The 19,355-nt window shown below is 37.9% G+C and overlaps 1 protein-coding gene across 3 annotated transcripts in view; it reads right to left on the bottom strand.

The window, feature by feature from the left end:
- The window catches only part of LOC128991631 (conserved oligomeric Golgi complex subunit 1), a 39,207-nt gene that overhangs the window by 13,136 nt on the left and 6,716 nt on the right, over positions 1-19,355 (bottom strand). For 2 of the 3 annotated variants that reach the window (XM_054414686.1, XM_054414685.1), the window contains exons 7-16: positions 19,000-19,165; positions 18,660-18,850; positions 6,326-6,417; positions 6,009-6,076; positions 5,755-5,879; positions 5,428-5,563; positions 5,016-5,162; positions 4,411-4,556; positions 3,439-3,589; positions 2,689-2,811 (exon numbers count right to left, since the gene is read on the bottom strand). In XM_054414686.1, coding sequence (XP_054270661.1) covers positions 2,689-2,811; positions 3,439-3,589; positions 4,411-4,556; positions 5,016-5,162; positions 5,428-5,563; positions 5,755-5,879; positions 6,009-6,076; positions 6,326-6,417; positions 18,660-18,850; positions 19,000-19,165 — 1,345 coding nt within the window. Of the gene's footprint in view, positions 1-2,121; positions 2,141-2,688; positions 2,812-3,438; positions 3,590-4,410; positions 4,557-5,015; positions 5,163-5,427; positions 5,564-5,754; positions 5,880-6,008; positions 6,077-6,325; positions 6,418-18,659; positions 18,851-18,999; positions 19,166-19,355 lie in introns of those variants that run through there. The other variant, XM_054414687.1, reaches the window with a different exon arrangement.

The following is a 19,355-nucleotide window of genomic DNA, read 5'->3' as shown; positions in this document are numbered from 1 at the left end:
ATTTGTCCAGATAGCTTAGCCTACTATGAGATAGTCCAGGACTCTAACGTGTTCGTTAATTAATTATCGTTTCGAGTTTATTGGCTCAGAATATTAATTACAACAATAATGCTTACAATGTTAAGCTTACCTTCAACAAGTGCTCATCATAGCCACTCAAAAAAAATATGTAAAGTTAAATTTAGAATTTTGAATAACCTATCGAAATGCGAATAAGCCTAATTAATTAGAAACTAAACTAAAACGTGATTCGGTCGTTATACTTGGTAATCACCAAAGTAAACTTGTCGGGAAAATTAGACTCGGTCGATCACCAGAGTCGATACGGGGTTTTTAAACCAAATTTACGTAGGACGGTCCGGGGTAACGGGGTAAGTCGTACGTAAACCGTTCTGGCAACTTAACTGATTTCCGAAGCTGGTTTAAGACAAAAGGTAGTGTGCTCGTACGTGAAAAAGCGTGCGGAGTGCGCGCGACTGCGGCACAGTAAAATAAAAATAATAAAACTTCTCTAAAAATGAGATTAAACAAAATAAATTCGGTAGCACACTAACCTGATGACTTATGATTCTACCAGGAACGGGGGAAATCTTTAATTGACCAGAATTTAGGAGGTTATAGACTGTTGGATTGTCTCCAAACAGCAAGCGTACTGACGGTTCGGTAGCGGGTGGACGACTGATCATGAGGTCCGCTCTTCTGGTCCTTCTTCGCCATCGCCCCTGGCGGCGGGGTAGGTAACTAGCGTCATCCCCTCTACGATGACGTAGGACCCTTGCCCCTACGATGCCGCTGACAACGCGGGCGCGGCTTACCCCGAACGTAGAAAATTATAATATTTAAAATGAAACTTTTAAAAATCGGGTTTTTACCCCTTGACGGGTTTTGGGTCGTTACACCCCCTTCTTACTTCGCAGAGAAAAAAAGAAAAACGGAAAAAGAAAAAAAAAATACCCAAACCTAAGGTATTGTCGGCGTCTGCTGCGAAACTCTTGAGCAAGAAAATAACGAAATCGAAACTCTCCTTAAAATGGGCACGTCGCCTCAATATATGTGCTCCATCGTCCGCAGCTTCTTCGTACGGACCCGGAAAAACGTTCCATCTCCCCTGAACACCTTCATCCTCTGGTTTTTCCTTCGCCGCCCCGTGTCTTCCAACGGTAAATTGGACAGGATGTCGCGCACCTCCTGTGGCACTGGCCGGCTAGTGGAATCGGTGGCAATCGGGGTGTGAGGCGTATCGGCGGGGGCATTGCGACGGTTGGCTGGGGATACCTCCACCAGCGCGACCGTGGCAACCGCGGGTCGATGGGGTGGCTCTGTTCGGGATCTTTTAAAAATCGGGTTTTTACCCCTTGACGGGTTTTGGGTCGTTACAGGTATTAATTACTTGAGGTTTTTTGATAAGCAAAACTGTTTGAAACAATCAAACGTTCCACAGAACAATCATTATTTTAAAACTGCTTGAGTCACCTGTTCAGGTTACATAATCAATGGGTATGAAAATAAACATATTTAGATATTAAGAAAGAAAGAGTTGTCCATTACATTAGGCCTAATGAAAAACTAATTGTCTTTTCTAGATACATTGAAATGTCAGACATCATCGTTTCTTTGCAATCGGTGTACTTCTACATTATAAAAAGAAATACAGTAACGTCTCAAGCCTTTTGGAACAAAATAAAGTTATTCCTCAGCTACCAGCACTAAAAAATCTCTCAAAAGTGGAAAATTGGTCGTTAACACCATAGAACCTTTCGTATAGTACCTTTGGAAAATATTATATGAAAGATTGGTTCAGCTAAAAGTGGTGTAAGTCATGTAGGGGGTTTTGTTTGCTCAAGATATAGCCTAGTTGAAATTGCAAATCATCTTCCTCTAGGACTTTCCGAAGCAGGCATAAAATAGTATTGATATGTTATAGAAACTGGGTAGAGAATATCAATAAACATTCCACATCTGCAAATGCATGTTTAGTAATTAAAATATTCAACACTTTTAAGACAATTGACGATTATGCACTGTCACACTTCTTAGGTCGTGTAAGGAATAATTGCATTTGATTTATATTTATACCTGTTTTACGAATGCTGTGGTTTTCACAATACACCTTTATTTGTCATCATCATACAGCTATTCACTGAAAAATGTATGTTTTTGTAAGTCAGAATATTCAATACTAAAAACATAATTACTGTATACACAAATCAGGTCAAACGTTAAAATACATTTTTTATAGTAACCAAAACAAAATGCATTTTTCTCAATGTAATTAATTTAGGCTTCATGGCAAGAAATAGTTTATTGATCAATATGAAGCAACTGTTTCATGAAGAAATTGTCTGTGTCTTTTAAATGGTTTCAACTAACAGCTGTAGGAATGTTATTATTATTTATTGCCTTCTCTGCACAAATGTAAACAATGTGCACAAATGTAAACAAAATGAATGTTGAATATTTAAGGTTTTCAGAATTTTTCACCGAAACAAATATTATACTTAAACATAATATATAAGGTACCAAATAGAAACTCTCCTGGTTATTTTGGTGGTGGAACCACACTGATCGGTAAGAGAATCACAGAGAAATTGGTGAACATACATAGAAAAAAAAAACATCGCCACAGACAAATTGAGAACCTCCTCCTTTTGTTGGTAGTGGGGAAGTCGGTTAAAAATAGATAAATACCTGGGTTTGGTGAACAGCAGTTTTAACATTGTTGTTAATGTATGGAGTAAATACATTTAGATCGAACGGATCAATTTTTGACTCCAGTTTTCCAGAAATATCTTGGCACTTAGTTTTTATTTCCTGAAACAATATGAACATTAATTTAAATTGATGGAAAATATTTAAATGCATTTTATTTAACATTACAAAGACAACTGATATCCAAAGTCAGTGGAATCATTGACTAACCAAAACAAGTAGACCTCATCCCATTGTAAAATTTGAAGCTTGTTGTTTGTGTCTAGTTCATGTTGGTGACACTGGGAGCTAGTGTTGACAAAATTATATTTTAGGGTTAATTTAATGATTTGTGCTTTACTATTTGGTTTTATAACTAGGGAACAAGTTATTGATTATGGTTAGATAGTTTTATTTGGTTAAACAAAGTTTTAAATAACAGAAATAACACGATCCTAGTGGTACCGGACGGTACTAAAAATAATTGCCATCAGCTGATCCATAAGGATGACAACTCTACTCAAGGTGTATGTTTTATCTATGATGGAATGTTGTGATGGACTGAAATAGAATCTTAACAGCGCTGTCACTGCATGTCATTTATATTCTTGCTTTTCTTATTATGTTCCAAATCCACATGCTTGCTAATCAAAGTCAATGGGAAAATGATTTATCTCTGACAAAACACTGCCACAGTTCTCGGTATTGTCACAATAAGTACACAGAAAGTGAAAAAATTAAACGACTTACCTTGTTTGGATTGAATAGCTGAGTCAAATACTTAATATCTAGAAGCATTTGAAGATACTGGGTTTGAGTTAAACTAGCACTTTCACTGTTTTTGTTGTACAGATCAATGATGTTATTTATAACTGACTCAACGACTTGTTCAGAGATTTGCCTGCAAAAAACAATCAATGTTAGTTTTAAGTAGGTAAGTGATGATGCCACATTACGGTGGGAATGGAAAATAAAATACAGTACCCCGTCACAGAAAACCTGCAGACTAAGCAATTTCCATTTATCTGATTGGATTTGCCTAAAATATTCCCTCAAACTTGTAAGATTTATTTTCTATTTAAATAACATTAGATTTAACGAGTACTTAGGGATGCTACTACTAGGAAGGAAATAGTGTTTTTTTGGTAAAATGTTAATAGTATAGTAGGGAATAAATAAATTTGTCAAATTTGATCAATATGCCCATAAACAAGGAAACAACAAAGTTTACTTTTTTTCCATTTATGGGAATTTTATTTGTAGGCCTACAGTTTTTTTTTTATAATTTCTCCATAACCTTTAACTCTACATATACGATGCTTCAACGTAAAAAAATAGTTGTGTTTTAAACACAACATGGTGATTGTGATGATAAATGTTAAATTTTTCTGTTTTGGTTTTATTATAAAAAAACATTTTTTTGTTTTGAAACCCTCATTACACCCTCTACCATGACACAATCTTGCTGGTTCACAAACTCAAACCACACGTTCACACCAAATTTAATCAAAAAGTTATAAAAACATTAACAAATCCAGGGACATCAATCAAAAAGAAAATCGGTCCCCGGCCTAGGTCTTGCTGTACCACATACGATAATAGTTTTTTCCATTTAAGAAAATTTGCCTAACAGGCAAACTTGGTAAAAAATCAGAGAAAATAATTACATCCGTTTTTCAGTTTATAACCTTAATATTGGGTGTTACAACTAGAGACACTCACTTGGGGATGGAGACGTGTCCTATGAGAGAAGCCAGCTGATGTAGAGCACTCTGCAGTCCCAGACTCACACTACAAGGCACCTTCAGTACAGACTGAACCCTCTCTCCTGTCTCTCCTTCTTCTTCTATCGTGATCTCTTCCCATTGCTGCAAATACACAAATCTTTTATATTACACTTTATAATTCACAATACTGGCATTAAAACCAGAGTAGAACACAAATTAGAACAAATGGATACGGTATGCATAAATTTAATCAATATTATCAGTTAAAAATAAATAAATAGCAACAACTAAAAATAAGATTTGATTTAATCATGACAATTACTATAGTTTGTTGATGATGAATTGTGTTGAAGCATCTTTGTACTTAGTTTACCACCTAAACAGCTGCACAACATATAGTTAACAGCGTTTCCAGGTAGGCTTGAATTTGAAATAAGGAGGCAACTATGTTTCACATATTGTAAAAGTTGTTTGTAAACAAAGCCTTTTGTCCACCAAATAAAAAAAAATAGGATACCTAAGATTTGTTTAAAACAATTCCACATTAAGAAAGGGGAAATCCGTTAAAACTTTAACTACCCAATTCTATAGTCAACATACAGGGATAGTATGAAGGTCAGGCACAGCAGACGATAGGGTGTCCATAGTATGATTCAACAGCCGAGGGAGAGCCAATGACTGCCAAGTCTTGTAAGCTGAGAGACACTCAGTCTGTAGCAAAGATAAACTCTCCTGCCACGACACTGACTGCAACAACCAACTGATTGTAAGTGTTACAATAACCGACATATTGTTATACACATAAATAGACATATCTTGATTATAAAATCAAACTTTTGTTAAACTGACAAGTTTTAGGTGAATTGGATCAAATTGTGAACCAAAATTGTGGAGGATCAGTATTAAATTATTTTTAAACAAGTTAAACTGATGTCTAGAGCATAGCTTGTCTTACAAAATTACTGTTAAGAATTTTTCTAACAAACTGACGTAAAAAAATAAAAGTTGATACCTTAGTGTCGATGGAGGAAAGGCATTTACTGAGAGAGGGACAGAGCTCTGGAACACACTGTAGCAACTTTGCCAACAAGATGGCGACTGCCTCACTGGTTGTCTCAGCTAGCATATCCTTTACAAACTGGACCAGTCTAAAGACAAAGGATATATTAAAGTACAAAGATCTTTACAAGACAGGGCTTTTAGAATTGTTGTTGTTGTTGTGTGTCTATTTCACCTGTATTGTCAATATGTTGCGATTTAAAAACTGGTTAATCATCTCAAGAAGCAAAACCGTTTATAAGCGCTATTATTCTCATATCTATACTCTATTATGACTCACTTGACTACAAGTGTAGAACATACAGTCTGTTGATGGACCTTGAGAGTGTTACTGATGGCCAACAGTCCAGGATCTACCTCTTGCTCTGGACACAGAGAGTTGAGGTCTGCTAGCAGCCAACACACCTGTCATCACAACACAACAGGTTAAACACTAGGTTTGTATTTGTAAAAGGAGATTTTCTTGCCGCCATATTAGTAACATTGCATAACAATACAATAGGTACTTTTACGTAAAATAATCAACTTTTTTACCTTGCGTTCTAGGGCTGCACACAGTTCTGTCACCCTTGGAGATATTCCTCTGGCCTTCACCCACAACCCTGTAGGACAATTCACTTACATAAAGAAAATGTGCAATAGCCTATATTAGAAAGCAAATATAGGTTAACAATTTTCCACGGAAAGAATACCTAATTAAAAATTATCTCTTGTGGACCAGTTAATGTAATTGAGCTCACAGCCGTAATATCTTGGTAGCTCATCTCATCTGAATATGATAGTTTGAAAGTAATATCATGTCTGCAAATAAACAAGATCAATACTAAAATGAAACAATAGTTTCAGATTACCTTTGATGTTTTTGAGGTCATCAATAGGTTGAAGATCAGAGTCAGATTCCTTCCAAATGTGCCACATCAAGTCCACTTCTGTTTGTTTGGTCCTACAAACAAATGATAAATGTTGTCAACTCCAATGGCGATATCAAGAATCAAGAATTGTGAACCTCTAAATATTCAATACTGTTTTACTTTAGATTGGGTTGTATCAAAAACTTTGGCCCAAGGGTCTCAGGCTAAAATCAGGTTTCTTTGGAAAGTATTGTGTTTTCCTGATGTTAGTTGTAACGCTACAAACAGCTCAATCACAATATTGTAGCCTGCATGATCCCTCTCATATCGCAATGAAATCACAAACATCTACCACGGATACACAAAAATTTGTGATTGTTGTGAACATCTTCCTCAACTACAGGAAAATCGAGAATGTAATCCCCAGTCACAGTGAAACCGTGAACGCCATCATCTGTCACGAAGGCGGCAAAACCATAAACATCACACACAATCACGGCAAAATCATTGAGTTTTTGATTGTGTATCTTTGCAGATGCAATCACATAAAATCTCAGTTCAGCTTTGCTCGACCCAACCTGAGTTTGCCCAAAAACTAGTTCCAGGGGAACCAATCCTTTAGGCTCTATAGGCCTCATGCACGGCTGTAGGTGTCAAATCATATAACCCAACCCTGACCTGGAAATATCAGAGACCTTCAGATTCCTTCTAAAAACTAAACAGAAAAGAGAAAACAAAGTTAGTTAGCTACATTTTGAAATATTTTACATAGAAACTAGCTGACCCGGCGAACTTCGTATCGCCAAAGTTATAGGTTTCCCCTAAGACAGACCGATGGAAAGAAAGTACCGTTAAGTTTAATTTTCAAGATGATCTCGTTCGCATCGCTCAATCACGTCCTGGTTGAAGTTCGTTCGCTACGCTCACTCACCTTTGGGTTGGAGCTCGTTCGCTACGCTCACTCACCTTTAGGTTGGAGCTCGTTCGCTGCGCTCACTTGCCTTCAGGTTAGCTCGTTCGCTACGCTAACTCGCCTCCAGGTTGAAGTTCGTTCGCTACGCTCACTCACCTTTGGGTTGGAGCTCGTTCGCTACGCTCACTCACCTTTAGGTTGGAGCTCGATCGCTGCGCTCACTTGCCTTCAGGTTAGCTCGTTCGCTACGCTAACTCGCCTCCAGGTTGAAGTTCGTTCGCTACGCTCACTCACCTTTTGGTTGCAAATTAGCTGTTGTCATAAATGTAAAAGAAATAATAGTGCTGCACCCTGTTGGTAATCCTTGTAACTTTAATGCTATTGAACATCATAGAACAGAACCAACTTGTTTAATTGAAACAGCTGTTAAGATTCATTAATTCCATTTCTCATAAGGTTAACATGGGAAACTCCAGAGCCACTGGGGCGGAGCCCTTTTAAGAATTTCGAAACGGGAAATAGTTTACTTTCTATTCGCATACCTACAGAATTTACACACCAAATTTCATAACGATCGGTGAAGTCGTTCCGGAGGAGTTTGCAGACAAACACTTGAAACATGACTGAGTTCCCAGACCCCAAAATGGTACGTGGAACTTTTACCAAGATTCTGTGCTCATGAGAGATCTGCAGGTGTTCAAAAAATACAACTGAAAAGTGATTAACATCTTTTATTACCAACTCAATTAAAAATATTAACAAATATGCGCCCTTAAACAACAGCGAAATAATATATACAAATTGGTACAAGGCTTAGAATGTAAATCAATACCAGTGTTAGGCCTAAATCATTTACCAAAACATTTAAAACATTTATGTATATATAAACTTTACCAAAAGTTGAAGTTCAAGTTTAAGTTTAAGGACCAAGCTGGTAACTAGAAGAAAATCCTTACTTTAAGTTAGGTTAGGCCTACTCGGAAAAGGTTTAGGACAATGATAAATTTAAAAATATGAATCTTAAAAGGCAAGAAATTGAAAATATTACATAAAACAGACGTTGAATTGAAATGACCTTACAATGAAATCATTTAAAAATAGTATTTGACCAAAATATCAATAACAAGTTGCGTTTAAAGAAAAACGTTCGAACAACCTTACAGTTCAAAATTACACTCAACATTGACATGAAAATATTTAAATAGCAACATAAGACAATTATACACAAATATACACTAACATCAGAATAGAATTTTAATTTAAACAGTAAGAAATAGAATTTTTAAAAGGGCAAAAATTGTGGGGAAGAATTTAGTACTGGCGTGAACCGAAATGAAATTTAGAACAATTGGGCCGAAAGTTTCCCCGTTAGAACAGAAATTTTTAGCCTATTACTAACATAACATGGTACATACACAAAATAATGAAATAACAAGGAAATGTGACACCCTACTAAATACATGAATTCTTGTAGCTTTTTAAAAAAACTCGTAGACCCGTGATATAAATAATGTATTCTTGTTGACTTTTGTTAGTTCCAGTTCCACAACTCAACTCGCAGCGATAGCGAAATAAAAACATTTAATTTGAAACAGTAAAACACAAGGGGATTATTAGTCTGTAGTTTAGTCCAGAAATAAGAAGTAGGCCTAGTTAGGGAAACACTAAGCTCAATTTGCTAGGCTACAGAGTTTAAGAAATTGAAACGGTAAAACTTTAAATTGGGGAAAAACTTGATATAAATGAACTGTTCTTGAAGGTAGGCTGAATGCAAACGTTGGAATAATAATGATAACATGGAGTAGATAGCACCTGGTTTGTAGAGGTGAAGAAGGCCAAAGTTCTCGTAGAATGTTTCTGGGTGAAGTCCTTCCGCTGCGAGTTGGTTGTGGTTAGGCCTGGTTTAGTCCGGGGGCGAAGCCCTCGTCTTGCTCCGAACTAGGTCAGGATCAGGAGGCATGATGTGTCCGCTGCTGTCGGTCCAGTACAGGAGCCCTTTAAAATTACACAGGCCTACTTAAAAGTTGAAAATAATCAGTATTTCAGAATATTATCAAACCTAACCCTTTCAAGGAATATAGACTTGGTCTTTCGGGAGTTTACGGCAGAGCTAAATTTACATAACACTTTAAGTAAAAATTTAAATCTCTGTTAGTCATGGTTAAACAAATAATCTCTATTGCTTTTCTTGGCTTAACAAAACAATACATATTTTCATTCAGTTTTCTGTTACTAATACTAATACAATTTCCAGCCTAGGCCTAGCCTGTGGATTTTGTTAAAAGGAAAAACTAACTCTTTCACTTTACTTTAGTTTGGAAAACCTGTAAACACAAACAAATGACGACTCAGAACAACACAAATAATTAAAAACAACAAATTTACCAAAGTCGAACACGTGTGTCCTGAACACCAACATGAAATTTTCCTGTCTGTGACCAGACAAAAACTAACTTTAAGCACAAAATTTTATTGACAACTACAATTTTAAACATTTGACAAAACAAGTTAAACAATTTAAACAACTTTAAAAGACCTTATAAACATCATTTTACACAAATATAGAGAAAAGGACAAATCTCTTGTGAACGCTTTCAAGAACAGACAAAATGTTTGAGGGAAAAATGGCTAAGTTTAAAAATGAAAAAACGGACAATTAATCTAATACAATGATTTGACATACCTGGCTTGGTGTCAAAAACAAATTTAAAATTGCATTTTATGAAGGTCGAACAAAATGAACTTGGAAAATCTTCTTTCTTGAGTCTCCATAGTGCCGGTAAAATTTGGAACGTCAATCTTGGTGGACGATTTCAAAGAGAGAGAACGTCTCCAAGCAGATCGGAGAAGAAGGGGAGTAAAGACAAAGTGGACTCGCCCACGGCCTTTGGCGAGCGTCGGCGTACAGTGCTTCTGCCGCAATATGTACTATAAGAAATACTCTCCTTTCTCAAACTGAGCCGACTGACACGGCTCAACCTCCCACCCCAAAGGAGACATCAGGCTCAAAATTTTCAAACAGGTAACAAGTGATAACTGAAGTTTCATAATGTTTTCCAGAATAGGTGAACTGGGGTTATCAGCGCTGATAGATGTTTGTATAGAATAGAGAGAGATGTAGAAAACTTCAGAGAGAACTTAGTCTTGAGGGTGATCAGTCCTAAGACACACTATTCTTATTTACTTTCACTTCCTGAATCAAACATCGCATCCCCGGTGTAGGGCTTTAAATGTGAAATATGAGCCTTCCTAAACTTCTCTTCGGTAGTGGGGTCGACCAGCATAGCAGTAACAGGTGACAAAAATTTAGAAATTCTTAGAGGTCCAGTCCACCTATAGCACAGTTTTCCAGCACGTTTCTCCACTGCTGAACTAAGGGGATGGGCTAAGCAAAAAACAAGTTGTCCAATCTTGAAAGGGTTCTCTTTTCTTCCTTGATTATATCGATCCCGCTGTCTCTCGTGGGCTCGCTTTAAATTCCGTCTAGCGGCTGACCACAGGTTTTTGACATCCGGGGTTGGTATGGAGGGTAACAAATCAGTGATTTTCCAAACATTTGACAAAGGGTTATTTGGTTTGAATCCAAACATGAGTTCGAAAGGTACCGCCTTATGGCCTTCATGGAGAGCAGTGTTGAAAGCTAGTTGTAGCCATCGTAGGTTCTGATCCCAGGTGTCTTGCTGTTCTGCGTGATACGCAATGAGCGCTGACTTCAAATTTCTGTTAAATCTTTCTGCATGAGAGGGCTGGGGGTAATAGGGAGAAGTGGTAAAATGGTGTATTCCCTGACCGAAACACATCCTCTTGAATAAATGGGACCTGAACTGAGGTCCGTTGTCGGAAACCAATTTCATAGGATTACCAAAATGTTGAAACAAACGAGTTTGTAGAATTTCTATGGTGAGTCGGGCTGTAGCTTTCCTCATGGGGAATAACCACACAAATTTCGTAAATGCATCGACTGCTACAAGAAGAGTAGTATTTCCAGTCTTGCTACGAGGAAAAGGTCCAACATAGTCGATAAATATCTTTTCCATGGGTCTTTCAGCAACTTCCGAAGCTAGTAGGCCTAGTCTGGTATTCTGCGCAGGCTTACTAAGAGAGCAAAGATTGCAGTTCCTAACCCTGTTAGCGATATCTCGGTCCATACCCTTCCATATATATTCCTGGCGAATCTTGGAAATGGTTTTTAATATTCCAAGATGTCCTCCCACTGGTGATTGGTGGAAATATGAGAAAACCATGGGGATGAGATGGCTTGGCAAAACAACTTTAGGACTTCGATTTCCCCTCTGAGGGCGGCAACAGACAACTCCCTTGGACAATAAATACGGTGGATAAACTTCTCCATTTTTAAGCCTATTTAGGATTTCCACAATTTCTGGATCTTCTTGTTGATGTTTTTGAAGTGCAGTGAAAGCTAAAGGGAAATCAGAGAGTAACATATTGCAGGTAATAGTTGTATTTTGAGAATCACCTTTCTCCTGAATAAACATGCGAGACAAGGCATCCGCCACTACATTTTGCGTTCCTCTAATGTGCTGTACTTTGAATTTGAGTGCGGACAGTTTTACGACCCATCTGCCTATCTTTCCTAATTGACGGGGATGAGCTAGTAACCAAGAAAGTGCTTGATTGTCCGTTTCGAGAAGAAATTCTGAGTGTTCCAAATACCTACGAAATTTATCAACGGCAAAAACAACAGCCAAACATTCCAATTCATATATCGAAGACGCCTTCTTCTCTTGAGGGCTTAGTGTCCTAGAAGCGAAAGCAATTGGTTGTCTAGTGCCATCCACTTCTTGTTGGAGTACGGCACCGAGTGCCTGAGATGAAGCATCAGTTTGAAGGATGAAAGGTTGTGAAAAATCCGGTACCTTTAACACTGGTGGAGACATGATAGCTTCCTTAAGTGCACAAAATGACGATTCCTGCTCCTTGCCCCAAATAAATTTAGCTCCTTTTTTCCTTAAAGAATTCAGAGGTACTGATAAATCTGCAACATTTGGAATAAATTTTCTGTAGAATCCCACCATTCCAAGAAATCTTGCGATGCCCTTAGCGTCTCGTGGTTTAGGGAAATCTCTAATTCCTTGAGTCCGAGCGGGGTCAATGCTCACACCTTTGGCAGAAACCAAATGACCTAAGAAGGATATCTCTTCACGGGCGAATTGCACCTTTTCCGGATTAACAGTTAGTCCGGCCTTACGCAACCTCTTCAAAACTTCTTCAATATGTAGTACATGTTCTTCCCAGGTTTCACTATAAACTAACAAGTCATCTAAATAGTTGAAAAGGAATTTAAATTTAAGGTCATGAAAAATGATGTCCAGTAGACGTGTAAGTGCTTGAGCGCCTACAGCCAAACCCATGGGTACTCGAGTGTACTGATATAAGTTCCAAGGTACACAGAAACTGGTGATGTGTCGAGACTGTTTAGCCAGGGGAATTTGATGATAGGCCGAGTTCAGATCAAAAATGGTGAAATATCGAGCTTTACTGAACCAGTCGAAAGCACTGTGTAGGTCAGGTAACGGAACGGAATCAATTTCGATACAGGCATTCACCTTTCTAAAGTCGATCACCATGCGTGATTTTCCCCCAGGTTTAGGAACAAGGAACGCTGGACTAGCGTATCCAGACGAGGATGGCTCAATAACACCTTGTCGTAACATTTCATCGACCTTCTGTCGCAATAACTCCATCTTGGGTGGGGCAAAACGGTAAGGATGTGACCGCACAATTTTATCAGAAGTCAATCGTATAGTGTACTCCAAAACGTTGGTTAAACCCAATTTACCAGTAAGAACATCTGGGTACTGATCGCACAACAAGGAAAGTGTCTGTCTTCTATCATCGCTCAGGTGTGATAATGGCTCTTTAGTTCTCTCCTCCTTAATTTCACAATCCACTTCGAAAACCTGAGTAGCTTCCACCGCATTTGCAGCCAACTTAACAAACCGTTCCTTGTCAAATTTGAAATACCCCTTACTCCGACTAAGGTCAACAACCAATTGAGTATGTGAAATAAAATCCGCTCCCAGGATGCAATCCACTCCCAATTTTTCAGAGACCAGAAAAGTCCATAGCCATGAAAATCCTTCTATTTTGACATTACAAAGAATCTGAGTTTTAATAGGTAATATTTCCTTTGAAGCCGTTAAACATTGTAGATTGATGGTCTCAGTTGATTTTATTTTATTTTGATTTAATAACTGATTATAAAGTTCCAGTGATAATAGACTTCGAGCGGATCCAGAGTCCAGAAGTGCTCCACAACGGTATTCACCAAAATTAACCAGAACATAAGGACAGTGACCAGGTGACACTCTAATACCTTGCTTAGCAAGTTGAGTAACGAAACAACTGCTTTTACTTTCTCCGAGGCTTTTGCGGAGGGGCGGTTTTATTTCTCCTTCTCCCCCCCGCTCTGTTCGTTTTTTGAAACTTCACGGGGTTCCTGTCGAGGCTGCATAAACCTGCTGTTTTGAGTGGCTCTACAATATCTTCGGGTGTGACCCTTCCTGCCACATCCGTAACAAGTAAAAACAGTACGTGGCCTATCTGTATTGTGTGAAGGATTTGCTTCCATACTCATAAGTGGTAAACTTTTCAAATTTTCTCGGACCCGCATATCTGAACCGCCCGGGGCACAAGAACTTCTCAACCCGTCAGTATAGGCAACGTTTCGTGAGGTGATGCTCAACTCATCCAGTTCAATGAAGGATGACGGTCGCCTCGAAAAAACCAAACGAGAACGTTCTTCGGCTGTTAAACCTCCCAGAATGACTTCAACTATTCCTGTCTCTCCCAATTTAACACGAAGCAGTCGAGCAACATGTTTAAGATCAGCAGCAAAACTAGCCAGACTCTCCCTTGGACGTTGTAATCGGTAAAATTTCTCCTGTATCAATTGTTGAAGTAGCCTACCCGGCACAAAATAATCCAAAACTTCTTGGTGGAAATCATCAAACGATCGGGTAGCTTCGATACATGATAGTACTCTCTCAGTCAAAGGGCTGCGACAATAGGGGTACACCAGTTTTAGCAGTGTGGAGTCATCCACACCAGGGAATTCTCTCAGACGGAGTAGGGAACTAAGGAAATTCAACAGTTGCGGTACTTCGAGTCCATCGGTAACGGGGAGCTTCTCCATAACCTGGCTGACTGGGTTCGGAAGCCTAGAATATTGTGGCGCTATCATGGTTCCAGGGAGTTTGGAAGTAGCCTGCACAGTTTGTGATGATGGCTGTGAATTTCCAGATACAGCACTGTGAATTTTATTACAAGGGTTGGAAGTATTAGTTACATTCGTAGCAGGAGTTTGCGACTCATCCTTCTCGTTAATCACTATTTCGTCTGGAGTCTGGATCTCCTGACTACCGCCACTAGCAACATTGACAGTAGGTTGTTCCAACTCCTTGTTCCCGGTGGCAGTTCTGGGCTTGGGATTTAATAAAAAGCACAAGTGCTCACGGACTTGTTGAAGCACAAGAGTTACAGTAACTTCGCTATCCTCTCCAACAGCCTGAACAGGATCTATTGCATTTAGCCGTCTTTCAAGATGTTCAAGACGAACTCTCAAGCGCTGAACAGCATTGGAACCCAGATCAGGATAATCGCCCAAGTCCTTCACACCTAAAGTTAATTCCTCAGCAAGCTCCTTACAAAATTCCCATTCTTCACCGGGATCATTCTTCACAGCAGAGGTAGGGGGCTTGTTGGCCTTTATGAGTCCCCTGAGTTGACGTCTCAAATCAGCTACCTTCAAAGCCGGGGTCTCACCTCGCAAGGCAACTTCAAACTGGAGTTCCTTTTTCAGCAGAAAATCGGGGTTTAAATTACTCATCTCGACAAAATTTGAATACAAACAACAAACACGACAGCAAAAAATTTTTTTTTTACAATTAACAATTCACCAAAAAACACCATTGCCAGGGCTCCTAACCAAAACGCGAACAAAACGGGACAATCAAGGACGGGCCTACGTGAAAACAACTCGAAACATTTTTTTTTAAATCTACACAAGGAAATACAAAACACAATGAAATGACAAAACAACAAATGAGACAAATTCCAACAAGTTTTTCATGTTGATACCCAGGAACACACAGTTCAGAAAATTTCAAAATCCAACGGCCATGACCTGAAAACAATTTGAATCACCTTCAGACCCCCAAGAACACAGAAATATTAAAATGCTAACAAACACTCTAAATTACTGAGCCATTTGAAAAAAAAACCACGCTCTGCTACCAAATGAAACATGACTGAGTTCCCAGACCCCAAAATGGTACGTGGAACTTTTACCAAGATTCTGTGCTCATGAGAGATCTGCAGGTGTTCAAAAAATACAACTGAAAAGTGATTAACATCTTTTATTACCAACTCAATTAAAAATATTAACAAATATGCGCCCTTAAACAACAGCGAAATAATATATACAAATTGGTACAAGGCTTAGAATGTAAATCAATACCAGTGTTAGGCCTAAATCATTTACCAAAACATTTAAAACATTTATGTATATATAAACTTTACCAAAAGTTGAAGTTCAAGTTTAAGTTTAAGGACCAAGCTGGTAACTAGAAGAAAATCCTTACTTTAAGTTAGGTTAGGCCTACTCGGAAAAGGTTTAGGACAATGATAAATTTAAAAATATGAATCTTAAAAGGCAAGAAATTGAAAATATTACATAAAACAGACGTTGAATTGAAATGACCTTACAATGAAATCATTTAAAAATAGTATTTGACCAAAATATCAATAACAAGTTGCGTTTAAAGAAAAACGTTCGAACAACCTTACAGTTCAAAATTACACTCAACATTGACATGAAAATATTTAAATAGCAACATAAGACAATTATACACAAATATACACTAACATCAGAATAGAATTTTAATTTAAACAGTAAGAAATAGAATTTTTAAAAGGGCAAAAATTGTGGGGAAGAATTTAGTACTGGCGTGAACCGAAATGAAATTTAGAACAATTGGGCCGAAAGTTTCCCCGTTAGAACAGAAATTTTTAGCCTATTACTAACATAACATGGTACATACACAAAATAATGAAATAACAAGGAAATGTGACACCCTACTAAATACATGAATTCTTGTAGCTTTTTAAAAAAACTCGTAGACCCGTGATATAAATAATGTATTCTTGTTGACTTTTGTTAGTTCCAGTTCCACAACTCAACTCGCAGCGATAGCGAAATAAAAACATTTAATTTGAAACAGTAAAACACAAGGGGATTATTAGTCTGTAGTTTAGTCCAGAAATAAGAAGTAGGCCTAGTTAGGGAAACACTAAGCTCAATTTGCTAGGCTACAGAGTTTAAGAAATTGAAACGGTAAAACTTTAAATTGGGGAAAAACTTGATATAAATGAACTGTTCTTGAAGGTAGGCTGAATGCAAACGTTGGAATAATAATGATAACATGGAGTAGATAGCACCTGGTTTGTAGAGGTGAAGAAGGCCAAAGTTCTCGTAGAATGTTTCTGGGTGAAGTCCTTCCGCTGCGAGTTGGTTGTGGTTAGGCCTGGTTTAGTCCGGGGGCGAAGCCCTCGTCTTGCTCCGAACTAGGTCAGGATCAGGAGGCATGATGTGTCCGCTGCTGTCGGTCCAGTACAGGAGCCCTTTAAAATTACACAGGCCTACTTAAAAGTTGAAAATAATCAGTATTTCAGAATATTATCAAACCTAACCCTTTCAAGGAATATAGACTTGGTCTTTCGGGAGTTTACGGCAGAGCTAAATTTACATAACACTTTAAGTAAAAATTTAAATCTCTGTTAGTCATGGTTAAACAAATAATCTCTATTGCTTTTCTTGGCTTAACAAAACAATACATATTTTCATTCAGTTTTCTGTTACTAATACTAATACAATTTCCAGCCTAGGCCTAGCCTGTGGATTTTGTTAAAAGGAAAAACTAACTCTTTCACTTTACTTTAGTTTGGAAAACCTGTAAACACAAACAAATGACGACTCAGAACAACACAAATAATTAAAAACAACAAATTTACCAAAGTCGAACACGTGTGTCCTGAACACCAACATGAAATTTTCCTGTCTGTGACCAGACAAAAACTAACTTTAAGCACAAAATTTTATTGACAACTACAATTTTAAACATTTGACAAAACAAGTTAAACAATTTAAACAACTTTAAAAGACCTTATAAACATCATTTTACACAAATATAGAGAAAAGGACAAATCTCTTGTGAACGCTTTCAAGAACAGACAAAATGTTTGAGGGAAAAATGGCTAAGTTTAAAAATGAAAAAACGGACAATTAATCTAATACAATGATTTGACATACCTGGCTTGGTGTCAAAAACAAATTTAAAATTGCATTTTATGAAGGTCGAACAAAATGAACTTGGAAAATCTTCTTTCTTGAGTCTCCATAGTGCCGGTAAAATTTGGAACGTCAATCTTGGTGGACGATTTCAAAGAGAGAGAACGTCTCCAAGCAGATCGGAGAAGAAGGGGAGTAAAGACAAAGTGGACTCGCCCACGGCCTTTGGCGAGCGTCGGCGTACAGTGCTTCTGCCGCAATATGTACTATAAGAAATACTCTCCTTTCTCAAACTGAGCCGACTGACACGGCTCACACTGTGACACGAGAATTTTATATATTAGATGATAGGTACTGAAAATAATCATCTGTTAGCTGTTCTAAGATTTTGTGATTTTTTAAAGTTATAGCACTCATTTTTTTTTTTTTTTTTAGTTTTACTATATAAATCCTTTGTGAATGATTTTAATTATTTAGTTTATAATTTTTTGTTTATGTTAGTTTAATGACGCTATTCAAGACATATTGTCTAAACTTTGTGAATAAAGAATATTTGATTGATTGAAACCGATCATGTACCAAAGGCCACAATAGCCTAGGTTTTAAAAGATTGTTGGTGGATTAACAAGCTCATTTGAATGGGAAGGCATGAGAAACAGAAATATAATTTGCACTATGAACCAGAATTAGAATACTTGATTATAATTATGGTTTGAATACTCAAACCAAGGAAGGTTTGAGCTAGGAAAGAAAATGTCTTAAGGTAAAATGGTGGCCATGAGTCAAGACATCTTTGGACCTGGAGACGTGTCTTTGCTAATTCAAACATTGGATGGAAATGCTCTCAGTGCTAGTCAAATACTGTAAATAACAAGTATGGTGTGAAGTTGTTTTGTTTGTTGAACCAGCATTGACTCTTTCCCATTGAAGCAATGATAAACCTGCTTACGCAACAACGATCCCATTTTATAAAATCAGTTTGTACCTGAGGGAAAAACCTGTTGCAACATGAAACTAAATTAATTCAATATTTATAACAGATATTTAGTTGGACTATATGGACTGGCTAACGAGTTAAATTAACAATTTCTGTGATACTAAGTTTTACATACTCATTGGTGGCAGCATTGATGGCTTGTCGAATCTGATGCTGCAATCCCTTCAGAGCTGAATCCCAGTGTACGGAGACTAGCTGCTGGGCACGCAGTGTTATCAGAGGTCGGTAGAGGTCACTCCACAGGTCCATGTTGGAGCCTGGAGACACCAGTGACTGACACACTAGAGGCCACTCCTCACACACTCCCTGACACACAACAAGGTCTCAGAGTGTAGGGAGCATGAATATAAATAAACAGTCTTAGTTAACATCATGACCTGAGTTAATAACACTCCACGAATGCATTCCCTGTACGTCTTCAAATCATGAATAAACACAAGGAATCATTTGATTACCTGTGGAGCATCCCGTAAGCCTTGTAAGCTGCGTAGGGATGAAAGTCGTTGCAACAGTTGTCCACCCTGCTCTTTGACCAGTTGACGGACCCAGACCAGCCACGAGGTCACAGCTTCTCTAAGCACATCTTCAGACACTGGCTCCAGTGGCTTGTCCAGCACAGGTCTGCCAACATCATCATAATCAAGGCCACAAGAAAATAATCACTATCTATTGATAAGATTATCACAATCTCTTCAAGCCATACATAAGTCATTATCATAATCTCTGAACATCAGAATGACATCTCAAGATCAATAATACAAGGGATCACAGTTTCTAAAGAAGATAACATCATCGCCACAACCATGAGTGA

The sequence above is a fragment of the Macrosteles quadrilineatus genome, unplaced genomic scaffold (genome assembly GCF_028750875.1).
Source record: "Macrosteles quadrilineatus isolate MER2022 unplaced genomic scaffold, UCM_ALF_1.0 Scaffold_4__1_contigs__length_99947679, whole genome shotgun sequence".
NCBI classification, from domain to species: domain Eukaryota; kingdom Metazoa; phylum Arthropoda; class Insecta; order Hemiptera; family Cicadellidae; genus Macrosteles; species Macrosteles quadrilineatus.
This window is presented reverse-complemented; position numbering and strand designations above follow the sequence as displayed.